Raw genomic sequence first — 16,086 nt, 5'->3', positions numbered from 1 at the left:
CACGAGAATGGCGAGCAGCGGCCATCGCGAGTTAGCTTAGCTACGGCTAATACACTTGTAATTACAGTCACTCGGCTTTATCGTTAGCCGCTTTAGCCTGTCGGTTTTTCTCTGTGCTCACCACTTCTTTAACAACGTGAGAGGGTCCCTTCGTGGTCGCCAGTGTTAACCATTCCTCGCCGTCAGTCCCCTGACCGTGGTCGGGAGACACGAGGGGAGATGCTTCCTCCAGGGCCGAAGTTTGTCCTCCTTCGGGGTTAACTCCCTTCACTTTTGTGGAGTAGTGAGGCAGACAGAAATCAGCCGAGGCACCGGAGAGTACTGAAGAGATGAGGCTTTAATAACAGTACTGCACACTTTGGAAACACACTGCATAGCCTGTAGCCCGTTAGAACGCTGCTCCCGGTCGCCCTCTACCCATGACACACTCTCTCACTCTCTTTTTCCTCTTTCGCTCCCCGCGTTTCCTTCACGCGCATGCTCACACACACATTACATACACTCCTTACTGCACCCAGTCACACACAAGACAGCAATTCCTGCAACACCTGGAACGGTTTAACATATTTATTTACAAGTTTGTGAGTTTAAAACCCATTAGCACAGTTGGTGATATTTCCAGGCAAACTGTCAAGGTAACACTCCTTGATGTGCTGCACAGCATACACCATGTTTTTTAGTTTGTGTCTGTGAGTTTTGGGAAAGTGTAGCTGAGTGCACTGGTATGTCATGCTTAGGGTTGCCAACCGTCCCTTAAAATACGGAATCGTCCCGTATTTCGAAACAAAAGTACACGTCCCGTATTGAGCTAATAAGGGACGCACTTTGTCCCGTAATACAGTGAGAATCAAAAGTAGTCTATAAATGTTTATGGAATTAACACTTTGTTTGAAAACATAATTCCCAGCCCCTCTCCTGCTTTGTGACCAATGAGCTGACAGCACACTTATGACAATTCGAGTATGACAATTCAGATTACCGCTCATCTCATTGGTCGAGGAAAGGTCGCTTGCGGAGAAAATACATGAAGGTTATAACAGAAAATCTGTCGCTCGCTCTCTCTGTCTTTCACTCACACAGACACACCACTACCATCAACTTTGCTAAATTGCTAATGAAAAACATTGATCGGGCAGCTGTGACTGAGCAGCAGTGTAAATCCAACTATTTTCACGGTTGTTGTGGTCGTGATAATTTTGTGATGCCACATCGAAAAGGCTCGGATGAGCTTTCCAAAGTTCTACAAGTTGTGCCTCCATCGCTTGTGTCCAGATCACACGCTGCACAGCCGTGCTGCAACGTCTTTTTCACCAACGTTTACGTTTGCGCGTGAGCAGTGTGAGCGCCTGTGGTGACACCCTCACGAGCGATTGATGATCGGGAGCTGGTCGTGAGGTGTTAATCACTTCTCGTTACCCCACGTATACTACACGACGCACGATGAAGGCCAAAATCGGTCCGATCACTCAAAAATCGGCTCAAAATGGGCCAAAAATCGCACAGTGTGAGCCCAGCACTAGAGCAGCAATATTTGTTCCCCTCAGAGAAAGGGAAGAATGGGAAAAGGAAAACACCTGGCTGGAAAAAGTTAATATGGGCATGTGCAATGAATATCAGCGCTATGTGGCCAGAAGTGTGATAATATAATTTATTTTGTGTAATAAACAACTGCAAGGATAGATGATTACAACAAATAGATGACTAATACATAAAAGTAATACATAGATGAATAATGATGATGAGTTATGATGCGTAATCATGGGAACAAGCGGGTTTACAAACAGGAGCAGCTGATTAGCATTAGAAAAGCTGAAATAATACCTCAACTGAAGCCAATTGTACTAAATGCACTAAATGTGCACTGTTACAAGAATATTTTTCTTTCTATTGTTTTCTATTATTTTAAGTTAAGCAGGACAGAGTGCTTTTAAAGAAAGATTTACTTATATTCTCAAAAGTTAAGCATGACAGGCTTCTGTTTAAGAAAGAGACCTGTTTTACTGTGTTAATGTTGTCATTTTGAGCTAAAAATAAATGGCTAAATGATCATTTGTTTCCCATGTGTTCATATCACAAAGAATAGAATATGCATCTACTTAAATCAACTTCAAGTCAAATGGTTAAAAAAATAATTTCACACACAAAAAAAGAGCTAGAAAATTCACCACACTGGGAAGGGTGAAGACAACTGGGTCGCCCGGCCCTGGCCACGAGGTGTCCCTTATTTATTTTTCAGGGAGTTGGCAACCCTAGTCATGCTTGGAGAAAATTCTCCGGAGTTTCTTTGACAAACATGAGACATAATGAATAACAATGTTCTGTTTGTCCTTCTGTTTCTCTCTAGTTGGTGTTTGACCTTCTTTCCTGTGCATCTTTGCTGATTTGATGAAGGCCCGGATGGATAACCACAGGTTTTAAGTTTTCTTTAAATGTTTGTATTCCTTTCCTCCCTCTGCTTTAGAGGAAACAGTAGGTTCTAGTCTGCGTGTGTGAGTTTCCAGTAAACCTAAATCTTGAGGTTTCAACCTTTCCACCTTTTGTTTTTAGACCTAAAGAAGCCTCTAAGATTTAAGATTTAAAGAACTCAAGGCGTCTTTTTTTTTTAAGCTCTTAAGAGTACCTGCATCAATTTGCTCAGCATCAAACTGAAGACCAGTTGCACCCTCATCCAAAATCTCTGGCTCTTCTATCTATAACCTATAGTTCTTCTAAAGGAGATCCTCCAAATTTTCCTTCCACCACCTGACTATTTCTGCATTCCAGTTACCTTGGAACTCAGATGTCAGAGCACAAAATTGACATCGCCCCCAAGTTAGTGTGTTCTAATAGTAAAGTTGGAAAAGCACTGAAAAAGGATTTGTTTCGCTTCTTAGCAAGGTAGAGACATTCGTGAATGACTAGCTATACGGAAAGTTGAGAAAAATTTCAGATCTAGTCTAATGCCTGATACCAGACATTATTCACCCATTGTTGCTTGAAGTTGTGAAATGTGATTCACTTTTTACTGTTTGTGGTTGCTGCATCACTTTCAGTGTGACTGGAGCTGGAGAGTCCGCGCCCAGTGACACAAGCTGTTACCTGTCAGACAGGAATATAGTGATCCAGGTCCAGATGGGAACAGACACTCAGCCGGGAGAGCTTGTTTTGAAGCATTGCCGGAATGCTGGTAATGAAAGTAGAACTAAAGTCGATAAAAAGTAACTTGGCATAACTTCCTTAGGAGTCTAGGTACTGGAGGATCGAGGATGAAACGTAGTACTATGTCAACTGGATCACTGACCACGGCATCATCTCATTGGAGATTTCAGAGGGTCCAGGAGATGTCAGCAATGGATTAGAGATGGGACAGTGCAAAGTGCTCATATGATAGGTCAGGAAAAATAGTTGCTGTGACCTTTGAACAGAGAGGGTTGCTTACGACACCGACTGTCTGCCGCCTACAATACAGTTTTGAGATTCCTTCCCAGGCGCCTCAACCCCCACTCACATCTTGTGTTAGTTGACCTCAGTAGGTTACGTGATTGCATGAGGCAATGTCTCATAATGGTTTCACCAAAAACCTCTGGTGATAATGACCTAAACCTTGTTTCACACTTCCTGTGATGAGGCACATGATCAACATTGGGTCAGTGAAACTCTTAAAGGATAACCCCACTGGCGTTTAAATACCTGGGACTCTTTACGATTTGGTTTTAGACTCGAAGAAGCTCTCAAATAAGGGGTGAAACGTCTTCACAAAACCTACACAAGTCAAGTCACTTTATTTCAAGCTCATTACAATAGAACGAGGGGGAAAATTCAGGCTTAGGACTTCTTTAAATGCAGAGTTTTAGACAGCTTCATCTACACTTGGCTCTGTTATATAGAATCACAGGTGACCGAGCTCAAGAGTTTCACCAACCTGCTATTTATATCTTCTGCTGATTAGGGTCAACCAATCAGAAGAATGTTGGCTTAAAACAGTGGTTCTTAAAATTTTTCTGCCATGGCTCACTTTAGAAGCTACAGAAAATAAAAATGTCCGGCAAACCCCATAATAAAATAATCTTCATTTTAATAAAACAAACAAGGCACAATAGCATGAGCTATAACCCGATTTCAAGAAAAGTTGGGTCGTTCTTTCAAATTACACAAGTCAATATTTTATTCACAACAGAACATAAATAACATAACATGTTTAAACTGAGAAATTGTACACCTTATCCACTAAATGAGCTAATTTAAAATTTCAAGCCTGCTACAGGTCCCAAAAAAAGTTGGCATGGGGACAAAAAAGGGCTGAAAGGGCAAGAAAGTTCAAAAATACTTACCTGGGATAACATCTAACAAGTAATTCATTTAACTGATCTCAGTATTCGGTCTGTAACATGATTAACAATATAAGGGATGTATTAGAAGGTCTCCTCTGTTCCTCAATGTCACATTGCAAAGGCTTTGCAACTCTCATTATCTACAGTGCATATCATCATCAAAAAATTCAGAGAAACTGGAGCTATCTCTGTGCATAAGGCACAAGGCCAAGGATTATTATTGGATGCCCATGGTCTTCGGGCCCTCAGACAACACTGCATCTCTCATCAACATGATTGTGTCACTGACATTACTAAATGGGCTCAGGAATACTTCCAGAAACCACTGTTGTTTAACACAGCGGTCCCCAACCCCCGGGCCTCGGACCGGTACCGGTCCATGAGTCGTTTGTTACCGGGCCGCGAGAGTTGAGGCTCAGGTGTGAAATGTATGGTTTTCAGGGGTTTTATCGGTTTTCAGCGTTATTTTGTTATCATTTTTATTGTTAACTCAGTTTTCCTGGGTCTTTTCATGTGTGTTATGAATAAATCTTCTTTTTTTCATTACCGGTACTAGTTTTATTTTGTTGTATTTATCCGCGACACCTTAAAGGCCGGTCCGTGAAAATATTGTCGGGCATAAACCGGTCTGTGGCGCAAAAAAGGTTGGAGAACGCTGGTTTAACACATTCCACTATGTCTTGTTGAGATCTAGCAAGAGTAGATAGTTGCTTGGACAAAATTCACAAGATCACACAAGATTTCAAAGTGCAGGAAAATCTCTGGGGTTATAAGAGGCTGTAAAGCATACACACACAACGTGTATGCTATTGCTATTTATTGTGGTTTAACATGTCAAGGACAAACATATAATATTGTCTGTCTCTCTGTGTTAGCCCTGTGATAGACCGGTGACCCGTCCAGGGTGTACCCTGTTCCTCGACTCCAACCTTTTTTTTAAGCTTCAGTTATACGAAACATACTAAATAACTGACAAATAACTAACCACATCTGCTTAATCATCTCCAACACCCTGAAGGACAGCGGGGAGGACAGCATAATTTGCAGTCCACAAATATAATTAAAGAGGACATGAGTGATTTTGGATTTTGCAAAGCATGGCGTTCCCTTCAACTCAACCGTAAGGAATATACTTTTTTTCCCTCACATGTCCATCACTCATACTCTTGTCTGGATTATTTCCTAGTCAACAGCACACTGACACTGAAATACACCCTATAGTTGTCAGCAATCATGCTTCTGTATCTTTAATTTTAATACATAAGAAGATCATTCCGCCAAGTAAAAACTGGAGATTTGATACATCATTGCTTACAGATGAAGATTTTATTAAATATTTTAAAAAACAGTGGGCTTTATATTTAGATTACAATGATCTCTCTGCAACATCCACATCTGTTCTGTCTTTTTGTCCCACCTTCGTTATTATACTTGATGTGGGGGGTGGGTAAAGGCGTAGAGTGTCTGGGGATTGCCTAGCGACAAGTTTTTTGGGTGGGTTCAACCCGGGGGCTGTGGTCATGACCTGGATGGGGCTCTGGTCGCTCTTGGGTGGTATTTTTCTGGCGGCTGGGGGAGGGTCTGTGTCGGCGGACGTAGGTTACCGGCCGTGGGTCCGGGACGGGTTTGGTGACTTGGGGTTCTGGGGATGCTCCGCCTCCGGGCTGGGGTTCTGGCTGGGCCTTGGTGGCTTGGGTCCTGGTTGGTGTGTCGCCAGGGTTGTGGGTAGGTGCATGCCTGGGGGCCCACCCCTAGCGCATGGGGGCCTCTGGTGCGTCATGGTTGGAAAACTGTAATTCATTATTATCAGGATGTCCTATTACTCCCTGAAAAGCCTTCAGTTGATCTAAAATACTGCAACCAGAGTAATGACCAGGACTAGAAAGAGAGCGCACATCTCACCCCGTATTCGCTGCCCTTCATTGGCTCCCTATTAAATCCAAAATCGATTTTAAAATCCTGCTCCTCATATATGAGGTCTTGAATAATAAGGCCCCTGCTTTTAAGGTCCAACCCTACTTCCCTACTTTTAAGATCAGGCTTAAATGTTTGTTTTTGATAAAGCATATACTTAGGGTTGGATCAGGTGACCTTTAATCCTCCCTTATGCTGCACTGACTGTTTCTTCTTCAGTCACCTTTTTCACTCACAATGTGTTTATACCTCTCTGCATTTAATCATTAGTTGTTATTAATCTCTGGCTCTCATCCACATCACGTGTTTGTCCTTTCTTCCTCCCCTCACCCCAAACCAGTCATGGGAGATGGGTGCCCCTCCCTGAACCTGGTTCTGCTGGAGGTTTCTTTCTGTTAAAAGGGAGTTTTTCCTTTGCATGGTACCAAAGCACTTGCTCATAGGGTTGTTTATATGATTGCTGTGGTCTTTCCTGTTCTCTTTGTATTATTGTAAAGCACCTGGAGGCAACCACTGTTGCACGATATATTAAAAAAAAAAAAGAAAAAAAAAGAATTTGAACTAAGTAGAAAATTAAATTAATCACCAGCACCGTGTCCTCTGGGTTAAAGAGGGAGACCTTCCAGCATGTTACCAGCATTCAGTTCAAAAGGTAGATTCTCTGATGATATTGGGGTACATAAGTGCATACAGTATGGGCAGCTTGCATTTTTTGGAAGGAACTATGAATGCTGAAAAGTATATAAAGGTTTCCCTATAGAGAAAATATGGCACATCATTAAACGAAAAATACGTTAAAGACAACCACAAACTCTTCAGCAGCTGGAAACCTATATCAGGCAAGAATGGGAATTCCAACACCAAATCTCCAGACTTATAACCTCTATGCCCAGACGTCTTCAAGAAGTTTTGAATAGAAGAGGAGATGCTACACCATGGTAAACATGCCCCTGCCCCAATTTTGAGACCAGTAGCAAGCATCAAATTTGAAATGAGGTAATTCTGTGCATAAGATTGTAAAACTTCTCAGTTTAAACATTTGTTATAGAATTTATGTTCTGTTGTGGATAAAATATTGGCTTGTGTCATTTTAAACTCTTTTACGTGTCATTTTGTTCAAATTCAAAGTTTAGACCCCCCCCCCCCCCCCAAAAAAAAAAACAAAAAACACCCCTAAAACCCAATTCTGACCAATTTTAATAACACAAAACTAACCTTTTTTTAAAAAAAATTTTTTATTTGTAGTGAACAATGACTGGCAGACAACCAATTTTCGACCCCACTGACGTGCCAAAACTGTATCCAACACTCACAATGTACTGAAAGATATGATGAAGCATTCAAGGTATTTGATAACTGAACACCTGCATTTAAAACCATGAATATTAAAATCAATCAACTATAATCATTTTCAATCTGTTGGTTTACTCCAGATTAGTGAAGTCCAACACTGAGGAAGTGACGTGATAAGCAGACATTCATAGATCCAGCTCATCTCAAAAGGTGCTTGAGGGTCAAACACAGACAGATTCCACATGCTTGAAGTCTGTCTGTAAACGTTTGTCCATTGGGTGTTTGTTTTAAAGCAGTAGTAGTATTTGTTGAAGTTCTCATGATGTCAGTGGCCTCACTTTGTACTTTAACTTTGAGTGGATTAACTCAAAAACACAAAAATACAATGTTTTCACAAAACAACAAACACAAAGAAGTTTCTGTCAGTGCCTGATGGCACATTAAATATCTGTAATGTAAATCAATCCTTTGTTTCATCCATCACTCATCGACTTTGCGAGCTCGGCGGCAGAATGTCCAGTGATGTTCCACTGTGTTCTCATTAGCCCGTTCGCTCATGTGATGAACACGTGTGTTGCGTATCGTAAACCCCTGAAACATGAAGATGGACACAAAGTCATAGCACCACATTAAATCCAATTATATTATTGACTATATTTGGTTTTTAAGATAATTTATTTCTACACACAATGCTAGCGGTGAGCTAAAATAAAATGGACTCACAGATTTGGAGATGAAGTCGAGGAGGTGGACACGCAGGCTGACCTCCTGTTGGTGGTCACATGGCCCGAAGGTGAAGGACACCTGGTAATCTCTGGTGTCCATCATGTGTTTGTTCCATTTTGTGAAACTGCAGGAGATTGACTCCAGCATTGCATGGATCTGGAGAAAGAGAGAACTGTGTGAGTGGTTAAACTTTAACACCATCTCCACCAATTATGAGATTTTCTGGAGCAAATATGAAGATATTGACTCATCAATAGCGATAAAGCTTTCACCAAGGTAGGAGAAGGTGTTGAGGTTGTTACATATGTACAAAAGTACAGCTGTGCATCGTCAGCATAGCAATAGGAGAAGCCCTTGAAGCAGTTTAGTAGATGATCCAGGGTAATATGTATAAAGAAAACAGAACTGGATCAAGAATTGAGCCCTGAGGTACCCCTCACATGGGGGGCACAGATGAGGACAATGTAGTTATTAATAAGAATTCTGATGGATCTTTTAACTGAGTATGATCAGAGCGATCATAGTGGGGATCAGTGGGGACCCAGAATGCGGGCTCGACATGTTGTTCATATAGACTTCAAAGTAAAAATGTATACATAATATAATTATACAAAGTGGTAACAGAAAACCTTACAGTGCCTGCCTTCGTGACATACGTAGTTATTATTCATCTCCAATTCTCTTCTACAATTTGTCTTTTGTCCTTCTTTCTTTGTTAGGTAGATAAAATAGAAGAATAGGATTTAAAATTCAAAATAATTATCACGATAATTCAAAATACTGTTTGGGCTTCTTTTGTAGGTATACAGTGGAAGTAACACAAATTATGTCGCTTTTATCGGCACCTAGTAATTAAAACCTTAAAGAACACACCTAAAGGCTGTCAGCCTCTGTAACCATTTGCTTCCAAGTGACTAAATTTATACCCACATTCCAGAAGTGTGTGATTTACCATCAGGTACTGTATTTAAGTTTGTGTATCACAGTCAAAGCTGCTGTTGTTAATTTTTCAACATTGTATGCTAACCAACCCCAGTCGCAACTTAGTATTTTTTGTTATTACTAATGGAATATAGATTTTTAAATTATTATAATTTTTGTTTATCTGTCAGATTTTCTTCATTGTGTTGTCAGTAATTCCACAATAACTCAGACTGAAAATAATCTTAATGACAAATGAATTTAAGACTTTCAAAAGAAAGGATGCGATTGTCATGTGACTCTCGGTACTGTTAGCTGACGTCAGAATGATTTGGTGGACCAGCATGAGGTTTGTTTAGAAAACACATTTCTCACTTAACAGTTTAAACATGAAATATTCACACACACACAAAAAAAAAACACAAGTTACAAAAATTCACAAATATGCTCTTTGAATCTTAATCACAAAAACAGCTAGCCATTTACCTTATTGTTGTGCACTTATCATTTTATTACAGCAGTGGATAAATATGTTTAAACGGGCCACAAAGCTACAGGTCGTAATGTTATATTTCATTCAACCAGCAAAAGTTGCTTTTCTAATTTCATAACATTAGGATAAAATTATACATTTTTTTTGTTCCTGGTTAATATTATGTGTTTGATGCCTTATTGTCAACTGGTCATATGTCCAAAATCTACAAATTAATTCATCTTCAAATTCATGTTTTTATAGAGTGATCATCTGTGGGAGCAGCCGATCACATAACCACGGTATGAATTTCCTTCGGGATTAATAACACTCTATGAAAAAAAAATCAACTAACAGCTGACTTACTCCACAGCTGAAAGTGATTGCTGCATGGTAATACCTTACTGTCTAGTTTTTTAACTTCTTACTTTCTTAAAAGTGCATCCCCAGCTAGTGTATGTTGCTAACTTTCAGGAACAATTGCGAGACACTATGATACACCATTGCCCTTAAAAAGATTTTTTTTTAAAAAATTGGTCCATTTTTATGAACGGAGAAGATGCGACTCTCTATTCAACATCTCTGAGTATAAACCCATTTGAGAGCAGTTCCAGAGATACCAAACCCGCTGTTAATCTGTCTAGATCTGTCAGTGGTGTCTAAAACTGAAGATAAGTCCTAGAGGACTAAAATGGAATATTCACACTTATCTGGGTTCAAAAGAATATCATTAGCAATTTTTTAATAATACTGTTTCAGTGCTGTGGTTTCATTAGTAACCAGACTTGAATTTATCAAAGATATTGTTTCCCTGACAGGTCTATCAAGAATTTTTTAATTGAATGCAAGTTTAGAAATGGTTCTGTAATTGGGATCTAGAGAGTGTTTTTAAGCTGAGGAAAGACAATGTTTTGCAGTAATATAGAATGCAGCCAGATGAAAGGAAATGATTTATTTTAGACGAGGAAAGATGACTGGCAGAACATCATTAATAAATTTAGGAGGGACGTCAGCTTGGAAGGAAGAAGTACCTATGTGGGAGACTATATTTTAAGGAGATCTTGGAAATCAGATAAAACTTGGAAAATAAAACTTGATGAGACAGTTGATCAGATGAAAAGGATCAAGACTTTTCCATTGTCTTCTACGGCAATGAATCTAATCTGTTGGGCTTTTATCAGAACTATGCTATTGAGAACTGATGAACATACACTAACAAACCAATGAACTAAATCACTAAATTAAAAAAATAAAATAAAATTAGGTGTTGATATGGGCAGATTGGAAAGAAGAGCTGAAAACCTAGCTGCCGAATTCTCATTAATGATACAAGACTGAGGAGTTTGCTTCTGGGAAGACTGGGAAGAACACTGGCTCTGAAAAAAAAATTATGCAGTCATGTGAAATACAATAAAATTATGGAGTCAAATGAAATATTCTTAACTGTGATAGGATTAAGAATATATATATATATAAAAAAAGCTTTAGACTTCAAACTACAATCTCCTGCTCTGAAGTCCATTTCTCATCTTAAACACGGAACAACATAACAGGTTTTTAATGATCAGATTTATGAGCAGAGAAGCAATGCAACAAATACGAAAGGATTAACATGAAGCTAGACATAGCTTCAATGTCTGATCATAGCCATTTAATATTCAAATAACTTGTCAATCAAATATCATATTGAAACAAAAAGAAAAGAAAGGCATGCATTTAATTTCTCCACTTCATTAATCCAACAGATAGTTTTCTCTTTGAGGAGCCAGTCTGACTGAAGCTTTGTGCAGCCATCTGTCCTACTACAGAGCACTTTCTGTTGTCACACCACACCCACTGGGGAGATAATGTCGATGTTTCACCCATGTTTGCTGAGAGAGTGAAGATTTATTGCTGTGGAAGCCTTGAAGGAAAAATGTAATCCTCAAAATAACAATGATGCTTTTTTGAGGAGTTGAGCAACAAAACTTGTCACACAAGTACATTTTAGTCCCCTGAAGGTTCTAATCTATATCAGATATTATGTCATCGTATTGCCTAGCAACAATCTAGCAATGGATTAAAATGACCTGTGTTTACCTTTTATACATCTATAATGCCTTATAAAGAAAGTTTATCTTATGACAATAACACCCTCCATCCATCTAAATCTACAGCTTCACTTGTCCTCAGCTGTCCCCTCCTGGTGACACTCCTGAAACATCAATCTGTCTGTAAAGCTCCAGTTTCCCTCTCCCCTCTTGAACAAGACCCTTAGATATTTAAACTCCTTTGCTTGGGGGAGCAGCTCATCCCTGACCTGGAGTGGACACCTATCCATTTCCTGCTGAGGAAACCTAATTTTTAATTAACAAAAGCTGAATTATGCATGGTATATTATGATGCAATCACATTGCCTGGTAATCACCCAGCAACTGCCTTCTTATTGCCTTTATGCATCTACAACAGCTCACAAAAACATTTTTTTTCCTTTTTTTTTGTATAATTTCAACAACATCTCATTTATATCTACAAAATTTGAATTATAGACTTTTAGCAGGCTATAATGTACATGTTTGATAAAACAGCTTGGACACTCGAGTTAAAACTCCCTCTCTTGACATTGATTAATCTCTTAAAACTAATTTCTGTTCATCAGAATTACATATTTAGAGTTTTTGTCCTCATTTACACAAGTAACTCAACACTTCTGGCTCTTTTAGTATTCATGAATCTATGAATATAACATCAGCCACCGACTCCTTTGCTTCCTTCCCCACCTCCAGAGCTTTCCTCTGCTTCTGTGAGCCCCTCTCACAAGTTTCAAGCCACATGAAGGGAGACCCAGTGCCAGTCTACACTGCTGAAGTGTGCCTTTCATTATGCAGGCAAGGAAAAACCTGAAGCAAAGTGTGAAAATCAGGAGGTCACAAATAGAAGAAAGAGTGCTGTTCTAGGAGTCAGGGTAAAGAAGTTTAACACTTCTTGGAAAGCCTTTACTGCACACTTAAGGTATCGTCAGTTCACCCATCTGTAAGGTGCTTTCACATGGGCTGTGATTTGAAACATGTTATTTTCAGTGGTTTCCACCTTGCAACGATGGTCTGGTGCTGTGCTGAGTAAAGTGCAACTGCAGCACAGCTTGGGAGATCCTGTGGATTTGAAGTTTGCCATCAGTATCATGGCATACAAAAAGGCACCTAGCCAAGCTAATTTTATAAGTCTGAATTACCAAAATTACACAACACATGTTGAGTTTGTATTGAGACCACAGGAGGAAAACCCTTCCTTGAAAGGGTTTGCATTAAAATAAAATATACACAACAAATGTGCTAACAGTCCTTGAGAAATGTACATAAACAAAGCGTAGATGTGTTATGAACACTGTGTGGATCCCAATATAGAGGTTTCAAACCTTTGCAGTTCAGGTTTCAGCACTCTCTCACCTCTTATTCACTTTGAACATGATGGTGCAATTTGTTGCCAAACTGAATTGTGGATTGTGGAGTTGGGAAATGATTAACTTTTCTAACAGGATCCAATCAAATGAAGTTATGAAAATCCCTCACAGAATAGAGAAGATGTTGCTTGTGCAGCCTGTTAGCCGTCCAGCTTCTGGGCTACAACCCGCTACAGATCACAGAAAATTAGGATTAATGTATAAATTTAAAACATGTATTTAAAATTTTGTAGGAAAAAGCAAAAAATACTGGTAGCTGCTTCTCCTCAGTCTCCTAGTAGATGTACCTCAGCTTTATATTTGAAAGTCCTAGGTCAGCGGTCCCCAACCCCCGGGCCTCGGACCGGTACCGGTCCGTGAGTCGTTTGGTACCGGGCTGCGAGAGTTGAGGCTCAGGTGTGAAATGTATGGTTTTCAGGGTTTTTATCGGTTTTCAGCGTTATTTTGTTATCATTTTTATCGTGAACTTGGTTTTCCTGGGTCTTTTCACGTGTGTTATGAATAAATCTTCTTTTTTTCGGTACCGGTACTAGTTTTATTTTGTTGTATTTATCCGCGACACCTTAAAGGCCGGTCCGTGAAAATATTGTCAGGCATAAACCGGTCCGTGGCGCAAAAAGGTTGGGGACCGCTGTCCTAGGTCATTTGCAGAAAAGTTGACCTCTGACTTTGAACTTACCGTAATTGTCGGGCTATAAGCCGCTACTTTTTGCACAAGCTTTGAACCCTGCGGCTTTTAGTCAGGTGCGGATTTTCTATGGATTGTCCATGATTTTTGTCATATCGTAAGACGATTTGTTTTGTTTGTTCCGCTGCTGTACGGCACTACGTTGCCTGGCGGAAGGGAATGTGATCAGACACACAGTATCGGGGTTCAAGGGTGGTATGTTGGTCACATGTCCATCCGCCAGGCAACATAGTGCCATACAAGAAGCGCGAAAAACAAACTTCAAAGTAGCGCTACGCGTTCAGCGGGAGGCGTGGATGATGTGCGGCGATAAACTTGCGAAAAGCAAGTTATGCCCAACTCCACCGGTGGAATCTGACAGCGTGGAAAAGTGTGAAAACATCCATGATCACCAACGGATTTCGAAGGGCTGGACTGCTGCATGATGGAGAGGAGGACACCGCCACGGCCCTTCAGAGGGTGTTCGACTCTGACACTGACAACGAAGTAAAGAAGCTGAGAGTGGATGACGAAGCCACCCTGAGCCTGTTCGTTTCCGACACTGGAGAAGAGGACTTTGGTGGTTTTAGTGCGCAGGAAGATGGTGGTGAATGACTGACTTTTCTTCTTGTTAAAGCCGTGTCACAGCACCTGAGCCTAAAAGGTAGTCCAATCTATTTTTCTGGTGTGCTGTAGGTTATTGTTATGTACTACATTTGTTACTCATTTATGAAGCGCAGTTAATGTGCAAATATGTACCCATAACTTGTTTTTCAAAAATATTAATAAAAGGGATGTGTCTCCAAACAGCCATCTCTTTCCTGACATTTCGCTTTGTGCATATTCTCTTACATATGATAAGTCAACATTGAAACACCTGCGGCTTTTAGTCAGGTGCGGCTAATGTATGTACAAAACAGGATTTTCCCCTGATTTTAGCTTGTGCGGCTAATATTCAGGTGTGTTTTGTAGTCCGGGAAATACGGTAAGTAAAAGTAAGTAAAATTTATTTATATAGCACATTTCACAGATAAAAATCACAAAGTGCTTTACAATAAGATCAGACATACAAGTTAAAATTAATTAAAAGCCCGTTTGTATAAAAATGTCTTCACCTGCTTTTTAAAGGAGTCAGTAGAGTCTAGACAGCGTAAAGACAACGGCAGAGAGTTCCACAGCCTAGGTGCCAGCGCCTGAAAAGCCCGATCCCCACGTGTTTTAAACCTAGTACGTGGGACCACCAGTAGCCTCTGACTTGAAGACCTAAGTGCTCGGGATGAAGCATGAGGTTTCAGCAGGTCAGAGATATACTGGGGAGCTTCACCGTGCAGAGCTCTAAAAGTTACAACTAAAATTTTAAAATGAACCCTAAAATTTACAGGCAACCAATGAAGAGAAGCCAAAACTGGAGTAATGTGTGACCTCTTGTTTGTACCAGTTAAAAGTCTTGCCGCTGCATTCTGTACAGACTGAAGGCGATCCAGAGCTGATTTGTTGAGACACGTAAAAAGACCGTTACAATAATCCAAACGAGAAGAGATAAATGCATGAATAATCATCTCAAGTTCTGCCTTTGACACCAGTAGCCTGAGTTTAGAAATGTTTCTTAGATGATAAAAACAGTTCCGGACAAGTTGTTTAGAGTGTTTAGACTGTTTAGAACTTGAGGTCAAGGTCACTGAGATTCAAACTCATCCAAGGTTTTTAGTAGTTGTGTCTATGGTATGAATTTCAAAATCCTATGTCATCTCACTCTCAAGTTATTGCATTCACAACCTTGGGTGTCCACGCTGTCTACCTGCCCAGTTGGGTCATGAAAATACGCCATCAATTCACTTATGATTATTGGTCAGGCTTCTTCATCAGATGTGGCCTCCAGCTTGCACTGGAACAGTTTGCAGCTGAGTGTGAAGCAGCAGGAATGAGAATCAGCATTGAAGTCTGAAGCCATGATCCTCAGCTGGAAAAGGTTGGAGTACCCATGCCAGGCCAGGAACGAATTACTACCCCAAGTGGTCGACTACTGGTGATGGCCAGAGGGGCTGATGGCGCGATATGGCAGCCTCGCTTCTGTCAGTCTGCCCCAGGGTAGCTGTGGCTACAACTGTAGCTGCCTCCACCAGTGTGAATGTGAGAGTGAATGAATAGTGGAATTGTAAAGCGCTTTGAGGGTCCCAAAAAGCGCTATATAAATGCAATCCATTATTGTTATTATTATAAGTGAAAGAGTTTAAGTATCTCAGACTCCTGTGAGGGGAGAGGGCATGTCCCACCGAGAGGAGGCCCCGGGTAGACCCAGGACAGGCTGGAAAGATTATATCTCTTGGCTGGCCTGGGAACACCT

General features: G+C 40.4%; 1 protein-coding gene across 1 annotated transcript in view; it reads right to left on the bottom strand.

Moving 5' to 3' along the window:
• Positions 1 to 7,438: 7,438 nt before the first annotated feature.
• Positions 7,439 to 16,086, bottom strand: part of kctd6a (potassium channel tetramerization domain containing 6a) — a 36,278-nt gene continuing 27,630 nt past the window's right edge. Inside the window, exons 5-6 of the mRNA XM_085457292.1 lie at positions 8,241 to 8,399; positions 7,439 to 8,108 (exon numbers count right to left, since the gene is read on the bottom strand). Coding sequence (XP_085313418.1) covers positions 7,998 to 8,108; positions 8,241 to 8,399 — 270 coding nt within the window. The 3' untranslated portion in view covers positions 7,439 to 7,997. The remainder of the gene's footprint in view (positions 8,109 to 8,240; positions 8,400 to 16,086) is intronic.

The sequence above is a fragment of the Copadichromis virginalis genome, linkage group LG5, assembly GCF_057382275.1.
Source record: "Copadichromis virginalis isolate Kocher_CV1m ecotype Utaka linkage group LG5, C_Virginalis_male_GT1.1, whole genome shotgun sequence".
NCBI classification, from domain to species: Eukaryota; Metazoa; Chordata; class Actinopteri; order Cichliformes; family Cichlidae; genus Copadichromis; species Copadichromis virginalis.
Note: the sequence above shows the minus strand (reverse complement) of the source record. Positions and strands in the feature narration are given on the sequence as shown.